Source organism: Canis aureus, chromosome 10 (assembly GCF_053574225.1).
Source record: "Canis aureus isolate CA01 chromosome 10, VMU_Caureus_v.1.0, whole genome shotgun sequence".
Taxonomy (NCBI): Eukaryota; Metazoa; Chordata; class Mammalia; order Carnivora; family Canidae; genus Canis; species Canis aureus.
Genome location: NC_135620.1, coordinates 6,201,892 through 6,225,105, shown reverse-complemented (window position 1 = coordinate 6,225,105; position 23,214 = coordinate 6,201,892). Strand labels below are relative to the sequence as shown.

General features: G+C 38.6%; 2 protein-coding genes across 5 annotated transcripts in view; both read left to right on the top strand.

Annotated features, from left to right (window-relative positions):
• CCDC112 (coiled-coil domain containing 112) overlaps positions 1–18,210 on the top strand; it is a 45,176-nt gene extending 26,966 nt beyond the window's left edge. For 2 of the 3 annotated variants that reach the window (XM_077911257.1, XM_077911256.1), the window contains exons 2-10: positions 208–329; positions 4,103–4,224; positions 7,234–7,323; positions 9,089–9,164; positions 9,782–10,172; positions 13,859–14,272; positions 15,899–15,994; positions 16,728–16,846; positions 17,251–18,210. In XM_077911257.1, coding sequence (XP_077767383.1) covers positions 208–329; positions 4,103–4,224; positions 7,234–7,323; positions 9,089–9,164; positions 9,782–10,172; positions 13,859–14,272; positions 15,899–15,994; positions 16,728–16,846; positions 17,251–17,293 — 1,473 coding nt within the window. In that variant the 3' untranslated portion in view covers positions 17,294–18,210. The remainder of the gene's footprint in view (positions 1–207; positions 330–4,102; positions 4,225–7,233; positions 7,324–9,088; positions 9,165–9,781; positions 10,173–13,858; positions 14,273–15,898; positions 15,995–16,727; positions 16,847–17,250) is intronic. The other variant, XM_077911258.1, reaches the window with a different exon arrangement.
• Positions 18,211–22,949: 4,739 nt separating this feature from the next.
• PGGT1B (protein geranylgeranyltransferase type I subunit beta) overlaps positions 22,950–23,214 on the top strand; it is a 60,440-nt gene continuing 60,175 nt past the window's right edge. For both annotated transcript variants that reach the window (XR_013387402.1, XM_077911252.1), the window contains exon 1: positions 22,950–23,108. Coding sequence is in view for 1 of the 2 variants with exons in the window: in XM_077911252.1 (XP_077767378.1) it covers positions 22,969–23,108 (140 nt within the window). In the remaining variant the exon portion in view is untranslated. The remainder of the gene's footprint in view (positions 23,109–23,214) is intronic.

The window sequence follows — 23,214 nt, the reverse complement described above, 5'->3', positions numbered from 1 at the left end:
TAAATGACTGAAATAATTAGATCTTTTTGTAAAAATCCCCAGACTTAATATTTATTAATTTAGCATTTTAAAATTAAATAAGATCGGCCCCCAAATTATCCCTCAAGAAACTTGATTACTGACACTTTATCTCCGAAAAAAAAATTCTGCCTTCATCTTTTGCCATTTTTATTATTGATGGTAAATCTGTTTTTGTTCTCTGTGTAGAATGACAGTGGTTTTGGTACTTCGGGTGGGATTCGTCCCTTTCAGCTTCAAAACTGGAAGCAGAAAGTCAGTCGGACAAAGAAAGCAGAGTTCATACGCACAGCAGAAAAATTAAGAAATCAGTAAGTATAAGAACATTATCTTCAGTTAACATTATTAGTTGTGTTATTTGAATCAGTGTATTTCAAGGGAAACAAGACAGTTATTTGTTTAGATCTCATACATTGGTACATTTTCAACCAAGATAAGCACTTGGTAAATATTTTTTAGTTCAGTGATTTTAATGAAGAGTCTGTACCCTCGAGTTGTTTTTCTTGAAATGGCCTTTTAATTGATCTCCCTCCTTCAGTCTCTCCTCTTTCAGATCCGTCCTGCACATCATGTCTAGAGTAATGGAGAAGTTGCCATTTACTTTCATTTTTCATTTTTAGCATATGTGTATTTTTTCTTTAAATAACCAGTGATGTCTGTCGAATGTTCATCATCAGCAGGACCATGATATAAGTATTGTAAAGGATGATCAAAAGAATTAGAACTTATACACCCAACCCTACCCTGCAGTTGAGGGCTTTCTTTTTTTTTAAGATTTTTAAAATTTATTTATGAGAGAAGAGAGAGAGAGGCAGAGACATAGGCAGAGGGAGAAGCTGTCTCCCTGCAGGGAGTCAGATGTGGGACTCGATCCCGGATCCCAGGATTACGCCCCTGAGCTGAAGACAGATGCCCAACCGCTGAGCTACCCAGGCATCCCAGTTGAGAGCTTTATACGAACACTGCTTGACTTTGTATTATACTAATTTCCTAAGGAAATCAGAAATAGAGCCTATTGTAAGGAATGGTCTCTAGATGGGCAGGAATGAGGCAGTTCTGTTTAGAAATTCTGCCAACAAAAACGTATACTGTTTGACTTTTGAAACTTATACCATACTGTAGCTTTGGGAGATTGAATTGTCTCTGCATTGATATAATAGTTTTATTTTTAATATTCAGAATTTGAGGAAATACAATTTTATTTTATTTTTTATTTCTGAAATGTATGATTTTAAGTAGAACTGGACTCTAGATTAGGGGTCTGGCTTATGTTTGTCTCTAGACAGAGTAATCGGCCAAGTGGTTAATAGCCATGTTTATAGCAAACCAGTCAATTATGGCAGTATATATACTTTGTTTACCAGTATGTGTTAGGTTTTATAGCTCTGAATAGACTTTCTTCATCTTGTTATAAGATTTTGGAAAATCTCATGGAAAGAAAGAGTGTTAGAAAAATCCATTAATAGAGTGTTTCTGGCCAACAATTTTCATTGAATACAGAAAAGCAACAGTTTAAAATATAGTTCTGTTTTTGTTTTCAGCATAGGTAATACATTCACATGGTTCAAAAATCAACATACATCGAAGGGTACAGAGTGGAGAGTCTGTTTCACCCCAGATCCCAGTCACCCACCTCTCCTCCCTTCAGACAGCCACTATTTTTATTTTCTTGTATCCTTCCACAGGATTTTTATTTGCTTAGGAGGAAATAAAAATACATATTCAGATTTTTCCTTTTTTATATAAGTGGTAGCATACTGTACACACTTTTACGCATCTTGTTTTGTTTTTAACTTAAGAGTATATCTTAAATACCAAGGAGTTGTTGATTTTTGTCAGACATGATCATGGCATTACAGTAAGTCAAGTATTCATAATCTCTAGAGATGCATATTCAGGTATGCTGGGGTGAAATTGAATCATATAGTAGATTTACTTTAGAATGCTTCAGTTAAAGAGAGACAAAGAGAAAGGATTAAAAAGTAGAAGAGCTTGGTGAACCAAGAGAGGTAAAATTATCAAATCAGAGTGATATGAAGGTAGGCAAGGGGAGTCATTCAATCGTTTTCTACTTTTGGGGTGTATCTGATATTCTTATGTAAAACCTTTGTTAGAAGAAGAGTGCATTTTGGAACTCTTTCCATATCAGCACACAGAACACAGTATTGCTGTGCTGTATTCCAGGGCACAAATGCACCATAATTTATGTACCCTGCCCCATAGTGATGGACATTTAGGTTATATTCGGTTTTTTGTCATAATGAATCATAGTTATCTACATCTGTCCAATTGTTTTCTACATGTGTAAATATATCTACAGGAAAAATTCCTAGAGGTAGAAATGCTCAAAGGCCCATGGGTTTGTAGATGTAATAAATAAATATTGTTAAACAACACCCCACAGGCAATTTGTAATTCCACTAGAAATGTGTGAGAGGACTTATTTCTCCACAGTTTTATCAACAGAATATGTGTTTACACTTGTGATTTTTGCCAACCTGGTAGGTGCACAATGTTACCATGGTGTAGTTTTACTTTGCATTTCTTCTACTATGAGCAAGGTTGGGCATCTTTTCCTATATTTAGCTATCTGTCTCCATTAGTACATTTTGAATGTCTTAGCAGGTAAATATTTCTAACCTAGGAATCACAGAACATAACTTACTGTTATAGCAAATCCTGTGTACATGCAGACATTTCTCTCTGATCCTATAATTTCCCCCACCTGCCACCAGAACCTGGATGGCCTTCCCAGTCCTCAGCACAGGACTCCCTCAGTCCTTTAGAGTTGACATGCAGACTGAGATCTCTTTATATATTTTTTTAAGATTTTATTTTTTATTCATGAGAGACACACACACACAGAGGCAGAGACATAGGCAGAGGAGTGCTTCTTAAGCAGGCTCCATGCAGGGAGCCCAATGTGGGACTCGATCCCGGGTCACCAGGATCAGGCCCTGGGCTGAAGGCAGACGCCAAACCGCTGAGCCACCTGGGCTGCCCTGAGATCTCTTTGACAGCTCTGTTCTATCTTTGGCTTCCTCACCCATGCTCATGTATTACGGTAGTAATCTTCTCAGCCTTTGGGGCAGCCAGGTAGGGCCCAAGACATCTCATCATCTGTTTACCCCACTGTACCTTATAAATATTAACTTTTTTTAAATGGATGCCAAAGTAGAAAATACTGGGAAACTCTCCCTTAGGTTATATGAAATTAAGTCATGGCCAGAGATATCCCAGTATTTGTTAAATACAGGATTACTAGAGAATAATTTGTGTTCATTTCTGGAAGAAGAAAAGAAACTTCTTTGACCAACCAGAAAATCTTTTTGCTAGTATTTGTTTTGTCTTACCCCAGGGTTCATGCTAGCATTAGCACTCCTTACTGGTAGATGAACTAAATCCAAAGAGCAAAGATGACACTGAAGAAGCTCTGAAGTCCTTATAGGTGATTTCCCTAAATATACTAAATATACTGAATCACCTTGTAGATGACTTCCCTAAATATACTAAAGTTCCTGTCTTTGTAGATCATTTGCCTCTTGAAATTTTAGGTTTATTAATATTAGTAATGCATTTCTATAGTACATTTTTACTGCATGAACGTCTGTCATATAATTTAATCACATCCTGGTTTAGGTCATTGAGATCTGTCATTCACATTTAGTGAGGAGGAGGTTCACCGCAGGGGAAGTTAAAGGTCTTGGCTCAGTTTACAAAGCTAACCTATCTCCTATTGAAAGCAGCCATTTGCAGTGGTGGTCATTTTCAGGCCACAGCAAGACTGAGTTGGAATCAAGAGCCAAATAGCTATTGTGTTTTCAAAGTAAGTCCACGACTGCCTTTTCCAAAACTTACATTTTATAATTTTAATAGCAGTTCAATTACTCATGATTGTAATTGAACTTGACTCTTTTTTAACTACTATTTTGACTCTTTAGATGTATTAATTCTAGTAATTATATTTGGACTCCTTAGATGAATTAATCCATCTATAAGTACTGATTATAATGAGTGTCTTCATATTTTAAACAATTAAAAATATGTTTAATCATATTTATGCCATTTGTTTCTTTTTCTGAAGAGTTATTAACATAGAAAAAGATAAACACAGTCATTTCTACAACCAAAAAAGTGACTTCAGAAGTGAGCAGAGTATGCTGGAAGAATTAGAAAATAAATTGATTAACAGCAGGAAAACAGAAAGTAAGTTGAGTTCATGATGAGCTACAAACTGTTGAGTGACACTAAGTTGTAGTTGTTTTGCTCTCTCTGTGTGCATTGACTGTGTGCATTCTCTGTCAAAATCACTTTCTAGTTGGTAATAACTCTGTCTTTTAGGGATCTGTATTTTTTCAAGTCACTATTCAGTCATTCGAATTGGATTGTTTTCTATGTATGTTTTTTTCTATTTAAGAGGAAAAAGAGGGTTTTGTTTTTTGGTTGCCACATCAGTTAAAATTTCTTAAAATGAAGGGAAATCAGTTCTAGGGCTCTCATCGCCCTGGTGTTGTTGACTGAATAAGTAAACACCAAGAGATGCAGATGCCTTACTCAGCTGTGGTAGGAGGTGGGCAAGGCCAGAGTTCCTTAAAACGGAGTTCCTTGTCTCTGATAGAAAACCTACCATTTCTGCCTCAGAGGAGCTGTCTGTGCATCCAATGAAGTGTAATACATGAGAAAGTACTGTATAAAGTGCACAATGACTATGTTCTGCTGTTACTAATAAATACTAATCATTGGTAACAGTGTATTAAATATTAAATGTTGCTCTTAAAGAATTCTGTAAAAATATCTTGTTTTGTTGTAAAGAGTTTCTATGTTGCAAAATCCTTATTATAATGAAAAAAAAACTGAAGCATTGCATAAAGGAAAAATAATGGTTATCAACTAAGCATTATGAAATATTAAGACATATAAAAACTACACTGCTTATACTCCTTTATAGTCGATTAAAAGAAATTCTTAAATGTTTTCTTTCAGAATCTAAGACTGCAGTATTGTAAAAAGTCATCCTCTGTCAGTTAGTGGCAAAAATCATTCTTCCTCTTCTGTTGGGATGACAGCAGGCCCTAATATAATTATCAAATGTCTAGTTTTTTACTTTGCAGAGAAATCTTAACATCCCTCATTTAATATTTTTCTCAGTCCTTTTGTAGACAACTGAGAGATGGATCTTTTTTTAAAATAATTAATTAATTTATTTATTTATTTATTTTAGAGAGCGAGAGTGTGAGCAGGGGTAGGGGCAGAAGGAAAGAGGGAGAGAGTATCTCAAGCAGACTCCTTGCTGAGTCAAAATCAAGAGTCAGACACTTAACTCCCTGAGCCACCCAGGCACCCTGAGACTGATCTTTCTATGTCTTAATCATACCATTACTGGAGTATTTCCCTTCTGTGCATTCCCTTTTGTAAGACAACTTTATTCCTATCTTTTCATTTCGCATTGTTGTACAGTTCTGCCTCTCTTTATTCACACTTTGTGTTTATCTTATCTAGGAGAGGATGGAATGCACTGTTTTAGCATAAGTATATAGAAAGTTTCTTCTTCCCATATTACAACTTACAAGTAATAAATACCTTTTCCTTGCCTCAAATATCGCACTGCAGTTTTGGCCTGCACTTATGTAATACTGTATGTGATGGTTGGCCTATTCTTAATATTAGTTCCAAATGAATAATTAAGGGATCATTTTCCCTATGACAGTATCACTGTAGCTGATCAAACTGTGGCAAAAACAAAATAACAAAACTTTCCTAGTTATTATAGTTTGCTCGAGAAGCTGCCCAACCTAGAGTTCTAACAGTGAGTGAATGAGACCCTGTAAAATATGTTGGATATGTTGCTGCTTTTATGGAATTCTTGAATTTTAATAAAAAGTAGAACAAACCATGGGGCACCTGGCAGGCTCAGTTGGAAGAACATGCAACTCTTGATCTCAGGGCCATGAATTCAAGCCCCACATTGAGTGTAGAGATTACTTTAAAAATTAATAAATAAATTACTTTTTAAAAAAAAGGTAGAACAAACCAAAACCTCATACACATGTGTGAGGTTTGTTAGCACTGACTCTGGGCCTATGGGTAAACTTTAAAAAAAAAAATTGGTTTTAAGGGACGACTAGGTGGCTCAGTTGGTTAAGTGTCTGCCTTTGGCTCAGGTCATGATCGCAGGGTCCTGGGATTGAAATTGTCCTGCCTTGGGCTCCCTGCTCAGCGAGGAGCATGCCTCTCCCTCGGCCTGCCACTCACCCAGTTTGTGTGCATGTTCTCTCTCTCTCTGATAAATAAAATCTTAAAAAAAAAAAAAGTAATTGGTCTTAAGGACTTTTGGACAGAGCTGTTTAGTGCTTCATGCTTATTTGTGGAAAAGTTGCAAAAAAGAAAGAGGGGGTATACAAAGTACCCAATGATGATGAAATAACAATATTATTATATGAATATATGATATTAACATAATAATTTAAATAAACATTAAAGTAAGGTTATTACTTCAGAAAGAAAATAGGAAAAAAGAACCCAGTCTTTCTGCTGATACAGAACATCTGAAAATGTCTTTGAGACCATCATCTGGCTTTTATTGTGGGTCTAGCATGTTCTTTCAGGCTAGTCCCTTGTTTGAGCTTGATAACCTATAACAAAGGTACCACTACATGGCAGCTGGGTATCTCCTCAAGGCCATGACAATGACACCAGTGGGTCTTACCAACCCCTGTCACAGAGGATGTGGTTAGATAGCAATAATTCTCATTAGGAAGTTTGTTGGTATATTCATGGAGTTAATATTGGTTAGACAGTTTTAATATTCCAATAGTAGAGATCAAATTCTGTTTCTACAACTGATAGCAAATTAAAAAGAAAAAAAACTTTTTAAGAACAAAACATGACTACATCTGAGCTACTATTCCATGTATTTAGAACAGTGTTCAATCACTCAATCTCCAAAGAGTTAAAAAAAAAAAAAGAGAGAGAGAGAGAGAGAGAGAGAAAGAAAAAATTTAACCTAGTGGGCTTTTAAATATTGGAGGAAATTGCGAGTTACTTTATTTAGATCAAGGGTACTTGAAATGTTCAGGCTGTTTTGACACAAATACTCATCTTTTGTCCATTATTTAATTGCTCTTGCTTGTCTTCTAAGTGATAGGGATCAGTCTTTTGTGTTGCAACCACCTTTGTCATAGAGTTATTTAAAAAGTACATGCTTCTTCCTTGTAGGAGCAAAAATCCAGCAACAGCTGGCCAAAATACATAACAATGTAAAGAAACTTCAGCACCAGTTAAAAGATGTGAAGCCTACACCTGATTGTGAGTGAATTTAGATTTCATGTTCTGTCTTATGTGTTAGTATTTGCTATTGCTCATTAGAAATATTTATACTCTCCCAATAAGTACTTTTTCTGTTTGGCTTTACTAGAACTAGGCCATACTGTATTGGTTAGGGATCAATAAAGATACATTAGATCATTAACTATAATATCTGGCCTTTATGTAGTTGCTTTACCTTTAAAATGCTATCACATCCTTACAAGTTATGAAGTAGGTAGAACAGAGAATAGTGTGTACAGAATGGAAACTCTGGTCAGCTAATGAAGAAGAAAAAGATTAATTTTCTGATTCCTAGCCTAGTGCTTTTCCCACCATTGCTTTTTCAAACAGTCACCTTTGAAATAATTGCATTTCGAACACATAAGGAAAAGGTTAATAGTACTGGGACAAAAGGTAGCGATTTGGAAAAAAATGAAGTGGCATTCTTACCTCCCTGCGTACACCAACATTCATTCCTGAAGGATCAAATCACTTATTAGTTACGTGCTTTTAGGCAATTACTTGGTCTTTCTGAGCTTTTATTTCCTTAGCTGTAAAATGGAGATAATCATAGGACCTACCTCAGGATTCTGGAGAGATGAAGTGAGACAATGCATATAAAGCACTTGTTCAGTGTTTATAACGTAGGAAGCACTAAAAAATGATAACTATGACTCTCCTAATTTTTACTAATATATGAAGCCATAAATATCCTAGGAAACAAGTTTTTATAATTGTATTCTAGTTTGTAAGTATGATGAAAAGAAGCCTTAAAGCCAAAAGTAGACATCACTGACAACTTCACCAAAAAAAAAACAAAAAAAACAAAAATACCCCCCAAAAAACAGAAAAAAACCCAAAACCATAAAGTTGAAAAACAAATTAGGAAAATACCAGCAATACATATGCAACTTAAAAAAACTAATGTCCGTAACATATAAAGAGTGCTGACAAATTGGAGCAACAAAGGTAAATAACCTAATGGAAAAATGGGTAAAGATTATCAGGTACTCATTTATAGCAAAAGGAAAACAAAACACATTAAAAAAATGCTCAGGCTCATAAATGATCATAAAATATCAGTGAAATCAGTCATGATCCGTTTCACCTCTCATTTTGGAAATGGTTCAAAGTGCATAGGAGGTGGCTCTCAGGACCTGCATGTGGGTTAAGCCTCCCTGCAGGACCATGCACCAGCATGAATTATACTGTAAAGTGCATATACTTTTTAATTTGGCATTTCAAATTTTCAGTTATTATCTAAAAACACTTGAGCATATAGAATCACTACACAAAAAATATTGACCTTAGCATTGCATCTATTGGAAGGCTCATCACTTGGGAGAACTAATTAAATGGTTGAGGGTGAATGTATAGACAATGAAATCCCATGAAGCCATGAAAAGAATGAGAGTGGACGCATGTATATTGACATGGAAAGTTCACCACATATTTGACTGCATTTTGTTAAATGAAAACTACTTGTCACAAAGCAGTACATGTAGTATAAAAACATTTCTATGGGAAAAAATAATGATATTAAGGTTTAATAATACTTATTCAGAGGAATAAATCTGTTATTGGAAAAAAATAGTCATAAACATTAGCTTTATAAAAGCATAAGTGTCTTATCCTTTAGGTTAAAAAGTGTGTTTAAAGTAAGGCAACATTTCATTTTTTTCTAACATTTTAGTCTTAGTCCTACTAAAATACAACATAACAGTCTTTGCGTGTGTGTGTGTGTTTTTTTTTTTTTTTTTTACAGTTGTTGAAAAGCTCAGAGAAATGATGGAAGAAATTGAAAATGCGATTAACACTTTTAAGGAAGAACAGAGGTTGATGTATGTTTTAAATTCATTTTGATATAAAATTACTGACTTTTAGTTTTCGATAATTCTCCACTAGGTTGTTGTATACAAACCATTTTATTGTTCTGTATTTGGTATTAGTCATAACACGAGAACGGTTTAACACCTCTCTCCTTTTGTTTTATTTTTTACATTTTTTTTAAGATTTTATTTACTTATTCATGAGAGACACAGACAGAGAGAGAGGCAGAAACACAGGCAGAGGGAGAAGCAGGCTCCATGCAGGGAGCCCGATGTGGGACTCAATACTGGGTCTCCAGGCTCACACCCTGGGCTGAAGGTGGTGCTAAACCGCTGAGCCATCTGGGCTGCCCTCAGCTTTTGTTTTAGCTTTGATTGCTTTTTATGTTTCAAGTGATTTTTTGCTTGTATTTGGACAAGATGAAAACTCTAGAATTTGAAAGATGTGGGTATTATTTTCCCCTTTTGGGAAACTCTTTTAAGGCTTAGATTTACAATGTTAATAATTTTAAGTCGAGAAGATGACATGAAAAGAGTAAAGAATAATGAAATTCAAGAGGGGGGAAAAGGCAAGGTTAATATGGATTGGTTTCTATCTTATTATTCAAAATTTACCTTTAAAATTTTAGATATGAAGAGCTTATTAAAGAAGAGAAAAGCACCAATAATGAGTTGAGTGCCATATCAAGAAAAATCGACATGTGGGCTTTGAGTAATTTGGGAGCAGAGAAAGCTTTCAGAGCCATGTCAGGCAAGCTTCCTGGAGACAAAGTAATGCCAAGCACTCTTCCAGAAGAAGTGGTAGATTTTGAAAAATTTCTTCAGCAAACTGGAGGGCGGCAAGGGGGCTGGGATGACTATGACCATCAGAACTTTGTAAAGGTGAGAAACAAACATAAAGGGAAGCCAACGTTTATGGGAGAAGTTCTAGAAAACCTTCCTGGAAGAACACAGGATGAAGTTCAGCAGCACGAGAAATGGTATCAAAAATTTCTGGCCCTGGAAGAAAGAAAAAAAGAGGTAATAGTCATGATAATAGCTATTATTCATTGTATGTTGCTGCCTTCTAGGCATTGTGCTACCTCTTTAACACGCGTCATTAACTTTACAACTGCTCATGAAGTGCATTTAGAGTTTCTCAACCCACTCTCTTTTAAAAGAGAAACTGAGGCAGTGAGAACCTAAGTAATTTTACCCAGCTAGTGGAACTCCAGTTGGATTTCTTCAAGGCTGAGAAATACAACAACAGGCCAGAAAACTTCTGATAGTGGGCAGAACCCTCTGTGTCTGCCTGAAATGTGGGAAATCCAGAGCTATTTAGGGTTCAGTAAAAGTTATCTTACCACCAAGGCCAGATTGTTTTCAATGGAAAATAGAGGCAGTATGAAAAAGTCTTTGGTTCTTAAAAGTTTCTTGGAGTTTGGGAGTGTAAGCCTCACTGTTTATTTTAAAAGACTCAATATGTTGGCTACCCCAGAGGAAAGAGTAACTTTTCATGGTAGCAAATACCTAACAGGTTCCATTTTCACAATAAGATGACTCTGGTTTTGGTTTAAACCAGGACTTCTCACCCTTGGCACTGTTGACTGGGCTGGAGACCTCTTTGCTATCTTGTGTCATAGATGGTTAGCAGCATCCCTAGTCTCCACCCTCAAGATGCCAGTAACACCCCCTTAGCTGTGATCATCAAAAATGTCAGATGTTGAGAGATGCCCCATAGATGGCAAGAATTGCCCCTAGTTGAAAACCATGGGTTTGGATAGTCTGTCTCAGTCTCTTACTTATAGACTTCAGCTGTAATAAACGTCAACTAGCTTGGTTTGACAGCAAAAGTATGATTGTTCAACAGATGACATACCTCAAAAGTGGTGAAGAAATGTTGATTCCACATTTAATTTAAAATTCTAGAGATTCTGTGCCTGGGTGGCTCAGTCAGTTAAGCATCTGCCTTCAGCTCCTTGGGTTGTGATCCCAGGGTCTTGGGATCGAGTGCCACATCAGTCTCCTTACTCAGTGGAGAACCTAGTTCTCCCTCTGCCTGCTGCTCCTCCTGCTTGTGGGCATCCTCCCTCTCTCTCTCTCTCTCTCTCTCTCACAAATAAAATCTGTATAAAAATAAAATTTTAGAAAAAAATAACTAGGGTTCATTTGTTGTTTTTTCCCTTAAAAATAAGTTGAATGCAGGAAAATTGACATTTGGGACATAAAGAAAATTTTTTAAAACAAGTAATTTTTTTTTTTTTTTTTTTTTTTTAGTGAGAGAGCACACAGGCTCATGGAAGGGAGAGGGAAGGAGGGCCGGAGGGAGAGGGAAAGAAAGAATCTTAAGCAGACTCCACACCTAGTGCAGAGCCGGATATGGGGCTTAATCTCATGACCCTGAGACATGACCTGATCCAAAATCAAGAGTCAGACGCTCAACTGACTGAGCCACGCAGGCACCCTGAAACAAGTCATTTTTAAAAAGCCAAAATATGAGCTATTAAGAATTTATTTGGGCTTTTTTTCCAGGATACTGAAAACATGGGGTCCCTGGACCAGCAGAGTCAGCATTACCTGGGGACTTGTTAAAACTTACCAGACCCCCCCCAACCACAGACTGAATCTGAACCCTGGGTGTGGGGGGAGCAATCTGTGTTTTCACAAGGCGTTAGGTTATTCCATCACAAGTTAAAGTTTGAGAGCCACCTCTCTAGGGAAGAGGACCAGACACGGTATTCTGGTAATAAACATAAAACTGGATTCTGGCTCCCTCTTCTCACTCTATTTCCTAGTGTGTGATGACTTATCGAATATAAGGGTGAGGTGGGTGGGGTGTGCACGATGAGGGGCCATTTATTGTGATACGACATGTTGGAGGAGAAGAGGGAGGTTTGGGGGAAAGGATCAGGACTGTAGCTTTAACTCTTCTGAGTTTAAGACGATGAGTAGGAGGGGTGATCAATGGGCTCGGTGGGTGGAGCAGGTGACTGCATCTTGGGGTTGGGAGTTCGAGCCCCATGTTGCTGTAGAGATTACTTAAATAAAACTTAAAAAAAAAAAAAGCTGAGTAGGAAATTCTCCATGCTTACTTCCCACTTCCCTTAACATGTCCTGTATTTTGCCCAAATGAAGATACTGATTTTCAGACATGCCTTGAACTTTCTGGCCTGAGGACCCTTGCTTGTTTCTGTTTCTGGAGCCTCCATCTTTCTTTCCCCTTCCACTGCCAGCCCATCACAATCTGACCAGATCAGATGCTACTTCCTGCTTGCCCATCAGACACAGGAAGTCCTCTCATAATTTAGATTCTTCATATATACCTTTTTTTTTTTTTTTTTGAGAGAGAGGGAGAGAGAGCATGAGCAGTGGATGGTGGGAGGGAGAGGGAAAGAGAGGATTTCAAGCAGGCTCCCCAGTGAGCGCTGAACCTGACCTGGGACTCGATCCCAGGACCCTAAGATCATAGCCTGAGCTGAAATCAAGAGTCAGATGCTTAACCAGTTGAGCCACCCAGGCGCCCCTTGTTTATACCTCTTTTATGATGTGCGAGGGCGCATTCTCTATGCTGGTGTTTATGCACATATCTTATCTCACCTAGAACAGTGCTACTCAAATCTGGTCCATGGACTAGATGTTAGTTTGTTAACTATTACTGGTTTCCAGGAGGATAAATTGACTGCACCAGAATCAGCTACTCAGTAAGCTCACTGTTTAGTCAGTTCACTTTTTTTTTTCCCTGTAGAAAACTTTCTCTTGGAAGGAACCAGGGCATTAATGTACATTCTGGTGTGAATTCCTGATATTTTTGTGGACCTGTGCTTTGAGAGAATCTGTACTAGATGGCACTTGGTATTGTTTTAATTATCTGTGGCTCCTACCACATTGCCTTGCATATAGTACCCTTATCATAGGGATTTATCTAATGAATGTATGATACAGCATGAGAAAGGGTGAAGAAACTGTTTCCTGACTAGTGGGGGAAGTAATTCAGTAGATATATCCTTAATGGCTGCTAGCAGACTGCTAGAATTTTAAATAATATTTATATACCCATATGCAATATAGCAATTTTACTTTTATTTCACACTTGTGAATCATTATGTGCCAGGCGCTGACTCACTGACCCTTCACAACAGCCCTGTTTGAGAGGTACTACCCACCACTTTTACAGATGTGCAAAATGAGGACAGAGAAGTTTAGTGACTCATCCAAGTTCACACCTACTAAAATGCAGAACCAGTATTCGGTCTCAGATGGCCTGGCTTCAGACCCCATGCTCTCCATCAGCCCACTTTTAATTCCTCTTCTGATTTTTGACCAAAAGAAAGTCACTCAAAGTATTCCAAGCCTAGACAGAGAATTTGGAAGCTGAGTGGGATGATCAGAAGAAGAGATGTTCCCCATGAATGCAAAGGAAGGAGGTAAAGGAGAGGAGGCTACTTGATGAGGTGCAGTCCTTGTGAACCTAGGGATTCAGAGAAGAAGAGGAAGGCCAAAAGAATAAGCCACTACTCAGGGTTTAAAAGATAAATTTATTTTAAAAAAATGAAGTAGAAAAAAACCTGCATTTGTTTAGGGGGAAAAAAGCTTTAAAACTCCAGCAACCAGCATTCTGCCAACAATATTCTTTTTGGGAAGATGGATATGAGGTTGCATTTTCAAGTGCTCCTGGTTATTAAAAATATTTTTCTCTTGCTGTCCTTTTTATTTGTTTAATCATATAGTCTATTCAGAACTGGAAAACCAAAAAGCAGCAAAAGAAGGAGGAAATTTTCAAGTTAAAGGAAAAAGCAGAGAACCTATCTCTACTCTTTCATAATAAAAAAGAAGATAATCAAAAACACAAAGAGGAACAAAGAAAGAAGCAGAAACTGGCCGTGGAAGCGTGGAAGAAACAGAAAAGTCTGGAAAGGTCAATGAGACGTGCCTCCCAGGTGAAGGAAGAAGAGGAGAAAGAGAAGAAGCAGCAGAAAGAGCGCCGACGCCAGTTTAAGCTAAAATTACTGCTGGAGAGTTACGCGCAGCAGAAAAAAGAACAGGAAGAATTTCTGAGACTTGAAAAGGAGATGAGAGAAAAGACAGAAAAGGCAGAAAAAAGGAAAGCCGCTGCCGAGGAGATCTCCAGGTTTCAAGAAAGAGTGAGTCAATACAGTTCCCGGGACATGCTTTCAGGGCTGCACACAGCAGAACCCAGGGCTTCTCGAAGCCTGTCAGGCTGTACCCGGCGTTCGTCCAGTTGGAACAGGAAAGGCTGTTCCCTGATTTCCAGTAGATTGTAGTCTCGAGGGAGAGACAGGTGTTCAAGTGGGAGACGTCAGGAGAACGTGATGGAGGTGGGTGGGGCCCGGTACTTCGGGAGATGGACAGGCAGCCCGGGCAGCTTCCCCCGTAGTGGCGAGTGTCAGACAGGAGGTGATGCTGGCATTGACCCTTGGAGGAGAAGAATGGAGGGATCCTTCCTGGCAGAGGGAACAGCAGAAGTGGCCGTGTGGCTTGGCCGGGAACCCGGGAGAACTGCAGTAGTCTCAGGGCACTGTGCACACAGGAGATGGGAAGCAGCTGGGGATGAGGCTGGACAGGGAGCTGTGGGCCCAACTGCACAGGTCTGGTCTTTGCCAGACCAGTTGGTCCTACACCGTAGGTGATTTGCTTACTGGTTCACTGTCCATATCCCCCCCATCATCATGAAAGTTCCATGAGAGCAGAGGTTTTTGTCCTTTTTGTCCATCCTTGTACCCTAGGGTCTGCTACTGTGGAGAAACCTGGGATATATTTAAGGGCATCCAGGTTACTGCTGAGGGGTGGGGATGATCAGGGATTTTAAAAAAAACATGCAGAAGAAAAATGCTAATCAAAGAAAGAGTTTACGATTTTACCAGTGAAGTGGAATTCAGTCCAAAAAATATTTTAAAAGACCAGGAAGGACTCTTTCTTTATTTTTTGAAGATTTATTTATTTATTAGAGAGCTCAGCACATTCAAGAGGCAGAGGAGCAGGGGTGGTGGAGCAGAGGGAGAGGATCTCAAGCAGGCTCCCTGCTGAGTGTGGAGCCAAGCTTGAGCTGGGGTGGGGGAGCTTGATCCCACCCTGAAATCACCCCCTGAGCTGAAAGCAAGAGTCAGATGCTTAACCAACTCCACTACCCAGGAGCCCCAGGAAGGATACTTCGGAATGAAAAAGTTAGCATGAGATACAACTGTTAGGAATATAATCATTAGGAATTCTTCTATGCATCCAAAAGACATAGTCGCAACTTTTCATAAAGCAAAAAGTAAAGGAAATACAAAGAAAAATAATAGACAAAAACGCAATAATAGGATATCTCTTAGTCCATATGTAAAAATATTCCTAAATAACAAAAGATCACATGCATTCTCCCCACCCCCCACCCAAAAAAGGTGAGCAGGCCACACAATAAAAGACCATAGGGAAAATAAAGAAATCCTGTAAAATGAAAAAAATTCAAGAGATCTAAAACCAGACATATCTATATCAGTAAGTGAAAATGGGCTTAGGTCAACTATTAAAAGGAATTTTAGATTAAACCATAGAATAAAACAAGATAGCTAAAAAAAAGTGCATGTCTTACATTTATATTCAGGAAAAATACAGCTCTTAGCTTTTGTTGCAAAAAAGTTAATTATTGGAGGAGTAGTGATACTTAGGGTAATTTAATTTTACCTACAAGCAATCAACCTTTAAATCAAATTCCAACTAATTTTATTTTCTTAATACTGCCCTTCTTTTGTTGGTGTATTTCCTAGGATTTACATAAACTCAAATTGAAAATTCTGGATCGACAGTTAAAGGAAGATGAAAAGGCAGAAAAACAAAGAAAACTGGCAAAATTGAAAGAAAAGGTACTGCGTGCTGAGATTCATTTATTTTTATTGGTACTATCCTAGACCCTTGATCTGTAAGGAGACAAGCATAAAACCCACTTTCCATCCATCCCGCGCTGTATTTTGGTGTCATTTCCCCCAAGTCTCGTACTTGCCCATTCACATACCGCGAAGCCCACCTTCGTGCAACTTAAGCAACTGTCATCGGAATTCTCTTGTTTCACCTCCTCAGCACCTTATTCTCTTTTACCCTGAGTTTTCTCTTCCTACACTCCCTTCTGTTTTTCATTTTCTCTTTATGTACCTCTGTGTCAGACGTCCGGCAGCTTAGGAGCACTGCTCAGTATCCCTGGTAGTGCATGGACTTCAGATGTTGGTGCCTTTCATGGGAGCAAAGAACTTCTGGTGGTTATTTATCTTAAGTCCATTGTCTGGCTATCCCACCATCGTACTTGGCCGCATTACACTTCCCTCAGAATAGAAACAGAGAAAAATAGAACCACAGTGGAAACAGAACAAAATAATTGGACTAGAAAAAAATGAAATTAAATTAACAGTTTGTTAATAGATTGATGGAGTCCAGGTTTTGTGTCAGCTCTAGGAGCACAATGAGAAGTTTACTGAAAAGGTTATTAACAGTTTTATTTCTGTTTAGCTAATATCAAGGATGTTTCTTATAACTGCTTGCTCTTGTTACTAAGGATCTCACTCACTAGTCAAAATTGATAGTTCATTTTCTTTCTGATTACAGGTTGAAAACAACATTAGTAGAGATCCCTCTAGGCTTTACAGACCTACCAAAGGTTGGGAGGAAAGGGCCAAAAAGACAGGATCCACCAGCTCTGGGCCACTTCTGCATATCCCACACAGGTAAAAAGGAGTTAGAGTGGATGTCCACTTTATAACAATTATTAAATATAACTACATGTTTATATTTTGTACAGTTTCTATATGTATGCAGTATTTTACAATAGAAAGTTGATAAAAATTGCTGAATAATGTTCATTTATATAGATGTTCTAGCATTCCTAGACTTTGAAAACTTGAGCTATTTATTCTTACTTACCCAGTAATATAGAGTGGCATTTCACATGCTGGACTCTGTCATGCATTTCTCAACAGTCTGTGTGGTCAAAATCACCCATGAAAAGCCTTTTACTTACCCAGGAGGCATATTGTAATCTCTCTCAGTGAGCCCACCATAGAATTTTAATTAATTAGGATTTTTAAAAATTTTCCTTTGTATTTATAATTGCTCTTCTTCTTTTTCCTAGGGCTATTCCAACCTGGAGACAAGGACTTCAGAAAAGAATATGAGATAATGAAGTTGGTATTCAGTTGATGAGAATGTCCGCATATTCATAGTGGGAGAGTCACTAACCATGTTCTTAAATTGTACTAGCCCCATTCAGATTGATAACTGTGTTGTATGCGAATCAACAGGCAGTGAGTTACGTGTGGCACTGTCGTATTTCCTGTTTCTACTCAGAGGGTATTTAATGTGTCTGTTGGCCTATTATTGATGTAAAAGTCTTTTAAATAAGTTGATGCTACAAACGTTATTTCATTTAAATTCTCAGAACACTGCAAAGATATTTTGTTTTTGTCATGGCGTGGCAAAATAAATTGGGACAATCATAGAGTAACATTTTTTTTAAACAAAAATTTTGTAACGTTTATAACCTGGAGGTGAATTAGCCCAAGTAACAAAAATATGAAGGTTTTCCTGTTGGCAGGGGTGGGGTGGGGGTGGGGGAATAAGGTAGTATTTTTCTAAGCTTAACAAATTGGTAGTTTGTCAGTTGCTACATTATTTGTGTAATAAATATTTTGTATTTGTTGGAAGCATGCTTTGTTTTAGAGAATATTTATTTTAAAAATATGCCTTACCTCATCTATACCCTATTATTTGTATTATCAATATTTTTTTATTTTCTTTAGCTATTCCAAATTTCCCTCCAGCCTTTCTGGACTTGACACATTTATAAAATCTTTGTGTCTTTCACATCTTCCTGGCTGATGCAGTTTTCTTTACTGCTTCTGTTTGGCTTAAAATATTTGGTCAAAAGAATTAATTTTAAAACTCCCAAACTTTTGTACATGAAAACACAACTTAATATGACTCAACTTTTCCTATTATAAAATCTTAGTCCCTATATTTAATCAGTCCCCATCTTGTAGGAAAGGTACTACGTACATAATAAATATAGGAAACTTGTTTCTTTTAACTTTTATCTTGGAGTATCTTTTTTTATATATAAGTTTATTTTTTATTGGTGTTCAGTTTGCCAACATATAGAATAACACCCAGTGCTCATCCCGTCAAGTGCCCACCTCAGTGCCCATCACCCAGTCACCCCCACCCCCGCCCACCTCCCCTTCCACCACCCCTAGTTCATTGCCCAGAGTTAGGAGTCTCTCATGTTCTGTCTCCATTTCTGATATTTCCCACTCATTTTTTCTCCTTTCCCCTTTATTCCCTTTCACTATTTTTTATATTTCCCAAATGAATGAGACCATATGTTTGTCCTTCTCCGATTGACATTTCACTCAGCATAATACCCTCCAGTTCCATCCACATCGAAGCAAATGGTGGGTATTTGTCGTTCCTAATGGCTGAGTAATATTCCATTGTATACATAAACCACATCTTCTTTATCCAATCATCTTTCGATGGACACCGAGGCTCCTTCCACAGTTTGGCTATTGTGGACATTGCTGCTATAAACATCGGGGTGCAGGTGTCCTGGCATTTCATTGCATGTGTATCTTTGGGGAAATCCCCAGCAGTGCAATTGCTGGGTCGTAGGGCAGGTCTATTTTTAACTCTCTGAGGAACCTCCACACAGTTTTCCAGAGTGGCTGCACCAGTTCACATTCCCACCAACAGTGCAAGAGGGTTCCCCTTTCTCCACATCCTCTCCAACATTTGTGGTTTCCTGCTTTGTTAATTTTCCCCATTCTCACTGGTGTGAGGTGGTATCTCATTGTGGTTTTGATTTATATTTCCCTGATGGCCAGTGATGCGGAGCATTTCCTCATGTGCTTGTTGGCCATGTCTATGTCTTCCTCTCTGAGATTTCTGTTCATGTCTTTTGCCCATTTCATGATTGGATTGTTTGTTTCTTTGCTGTTGAGTTTAATAAGTTCTTTATAGATCTTGGAAACTAGCCCTTTATCTGATACGTCATTTGCAAAAACTATAGAACACTTCTGAGAGAAATTGAGGAAGACACAAAGAGATGGAAAAATATTCCATGCTCATGGATTGGAAGAATTAATATTGTGAAAATGTCAATGTTAGCCAGGGCAATTTACACGTTTAATGCAATCCCTATCAAAATACCATGGACTTTCTTCAGAGAGTTGGAACAAATTATTTTAAGATTTGTGTGGAATCAGAAAAGACCCCGAATAGCCAGGGGAATTTTAAAAAAGAAAACCATAGCTGGGGGCATCACAATGCTGGATTTCAGGTTGTACTACAAAGCTGTGGTCGTCAAGACAGTGTGGTACTGGCACAAAAACAGACACATAGATCAATGGAACAGAATAGAGAATCCAGAAGTGGACCCTCAACTTTATGGTCAACTAATATTTGACAAAGGAGGAAAGACTATCCACTGGAAAAAAGAGAGTCTCTTCAATAAATGGTGCTGGGAAAATTGGACATCCACATGCAGAAGAATGAAACTAGACCACTCTCTTGCACCATACACAAAGATAAACTCAAAATGGATGAAAGACCTTAATGTGAGACAAGATTCCATCAAAATCCTAGAGGAGAACACAGGCAACACCCTTTTTGAACTTGGCCACAGTAACTTCTTGAAAGATTCATCCATGAAGGCAGGAGAAACAAAAGCAAAAATGAATTATTGGGACTTCATCAAGATAAGAAGCTTTTGCACAGCAAAAGATACCATCAACAAAACTCAAAGACAACCTACAGAATGGGAGAAAATATTTGCAAATGACGTATCTTGGAGTATCTTTAATTATAACTTGATACATCTAGGTCAAATGATTCAGAAATTTATTAATAGTAGTAACCTTTACTTATTTTATAGTTAATATAGTCAAAGTAGATGGCTTCCAAATTTTGGAAACAGATTTTTTTTTAAGATTTTATTTATTTATTCATGAGAGACAGAAAGAAAGAGGCAGAGGGAGAAGCAGGCTCCCTGCAGGGAGCCTGATGTGGGACTCGATCCTGGGACTCCAGGATCACGCTCTGAGCCAAAGGCAGATGCTCAGCCAGTGAGCCACCCAGGTGTTCCAGAAACTGAATTCTAATTACACTATTATTGGTGCAAAATGAGAGAAATGACATAAAACACCCTTACTCAGGAATGCTTGTTTTGTTTGTAGTCCTTGTTCTCTATAACCTTTTCAAATGATTGGAGGCAGCTTAGAAATAAAATATTGGACAACAGATTTTAAAAACAGAATGGAACTATGAGAAGATACACAAAAGAAAGTTTTCTTACATACAGCTTTTGAACATGTTGCTTTTCGTTGTGCACAAAAGCAGCTTTCCATTTCCTGCATCTAAGGAAGCATACTGGGTAGTATGATTTTATGGCTTTTTACCTGTTTTTTGGTTTGTTTTTTAATAAAAGTATGGAATTCTTATTCACAAAACCAGTCCTTCAAACTGAATCCAAAATAAATGAGGGATTTATCATATGGATCCTCTAAATAAAGGATGTAGAAATAGCATAATTAAGAGTACCTTCAGTTACAGGCTCATAGGCAAGATAAATAAACATTTCTTATAAAGGATATGGGTAAGAAATTTAGGAAAAACTCTAAAGGGAAAATGTTAATAAAACACTCATAATTCCATCACTCCAGGGTAACTTTTTTCAAAAAATACCTACATATTTTAAAATAGTTACAGTCATAGAGTACATTTTATTTACCATACTAATTACCTAACATTACGTTATACATACTTTCCTATATTTTTATAGAATTCAAACATTATTGTTTAATGGCTAAATGTTCAGTTTTATAGATATTCTATTATTCATGTACTTTGAAAAATCGAGCTATTTACACTTCTTACCTAATGATGTAGAGCGGCATTTTATGTGGGGGTTAGGTTCTGTCATGCATATGTCAACAATCTAAATGTGGTCAAAATCATCCATGGAGAAGAAAAAAAATATATATATATATATATGTATGTATATGCACCTAGAGGCAGTGAGTCCACCATAGAATTTGGATCAGGCTACTGGTTCTTGAGCTGAGAATCATATGAAATATCTGGGTTTCCATTAAGGCCCGTTGAATAGGATTTTCTTTCTGAGCACATATAGACTGCATTATTCATTCTAGTAAATTAAATGTGTGTGATATGACTCATTTTGAGCATCCTCAGACATTTGGTGGTGTATGTAACTGTAATAACAGAATGAGCACTCCTCTAGACTGGACATATCTGAAAAGCAAGGAATGTGGCCTCCCTATTTGTAAGGAAGCACCAAAAATGCCCTCCAATTGTATCCAGCCCTTTGGTGATGCTGTATTTGTTAAAGACGTAACAGGAGGGGATCCCTGGGTGGCGCAGCGGTTTGGTGCCTGCCTTTGGCCCAGGGCGCGATCCTGGAGACCCGGGATCGAGTCCCACATCGGGCTCCCGGTGCATGGAGCCTGCTTCTCCCTCTGCCTGTGTCTCTGCCTCTCTCTCTCTCTCTCTGTGACTATCATAAATAAATAAAAATTAAAAAAAAAAAAAAGACGTAGCAGGAGTACTTGTGAATTAGTAGTTACTAGAACCTAAAATTAGGCACTTTGGATAACTCTAGTCCACACAGTATGTATTTTAAATAGATTTTCTAAGAAAGCTAATAATAAAACTATACTCAAACTCAGCTTAGCTGACTATAAAGAACATAGGTTTTGGCTTGATATTTGGCTCAAAATGATCCCCCCCTCCCCGAAGACTGCCTCATGAACTTTTATTTTTTTATTATTTTTTTTAATTTTTATTTATTTGTGATAGAGAGAGAGAGAGAATGAGGCAGAGACACAGGCAGAGGGAGAAGCAGGCTCCATGCACCGGGAGCCCGATGTGGGATTCGATCCCGGGTCTCCAGGATCGCGCCCTGGGCCAAAGGCAGGCGCCAAACCGCTGCGCCACCCAGGGATCCCTCATGAACTTTTAAAGGGAATGATAACATACTGCTGAAGCAAATCAATCTCTCTAAAAAAAAAAAAAAAAAAAGCTAGAAGCATGTTCATTTTTTTAATATACAGGTGGTTGGAGAACATTTTAGGTTGGTTGCTATGTATGGTAAATTGGTTCAACAATGATGCTAGATGGATGCATTGACTCAAGCATGAAGACTTGAAAAAGAAAATGATGCAGTCCCATATGAATAGGTTATAAGTGTATGTTATATTTGGGTGTGTGTGTATATATATGTATATATTTTTTTAAGTGATTGCTGGTATCCTAGAGAGGACCAGGAATGTCTCTGAACTTAGGAAGTGTCAATAATTATTTAACGAACATTTATCTCCACAGCTCTATTTGCAGGCCCAGCTTGCCTATCCATTCAGCTTTAAAACTGTGGCCTTCCAAAAAGCGATTTACTCTGATCCATCCGTTTTCATATGTACCATCCTTTAAGCCCCTGATGGTTTTAAGCGATCTAGGAGCTTTTCATCTTGCACTTCCACAAATATCGAATGAGGATAAGAGTTCTGCAAGGATTTGTGGATTTGTGGGCCGCATTTTACAAGGCGTGAGAGGGGTCTCCAAGCCTGTGGAGCTCAGAACGGAAAAGGTGGGGTCCAGAGAGAAATCCGAGGCCTAAAGCGCAGCCTAAGTCTGCCAACGCCGAGCGGCATCAACCGCAGGCTCCCTGCGCCCGGCGCGCCGCCCATCCCCCGCGCCAGCCCCGGGTTGCCCCTCGGGCTTCCTTCCCGCCGCGCGCCAACTGCTTCCGGGTCGCGGCGGACGTCGCTTCCGCAGCAGCATGGCGGCCCCGGAGGATGAGCGGCCGGCGGGGAGCGGCGAGGGAGAGCGGCTGGATTTCCTGCGGGACCGGCACGTGCGGTTCTTCCAGCGCTGCCTCCAGGTCTTGCCCGAGCGCTATTCCTCGCTCGAGACCAGCAGGTAACTGGCGGCTCCGGGCCCCGGCCCCAGCAGAAAGGCACCGCGGAGCCTGCCGGCTGACCCGCCTTCTGTGGGGCCTGCGCCGCCGCCCACCCGGCGCTGCCCG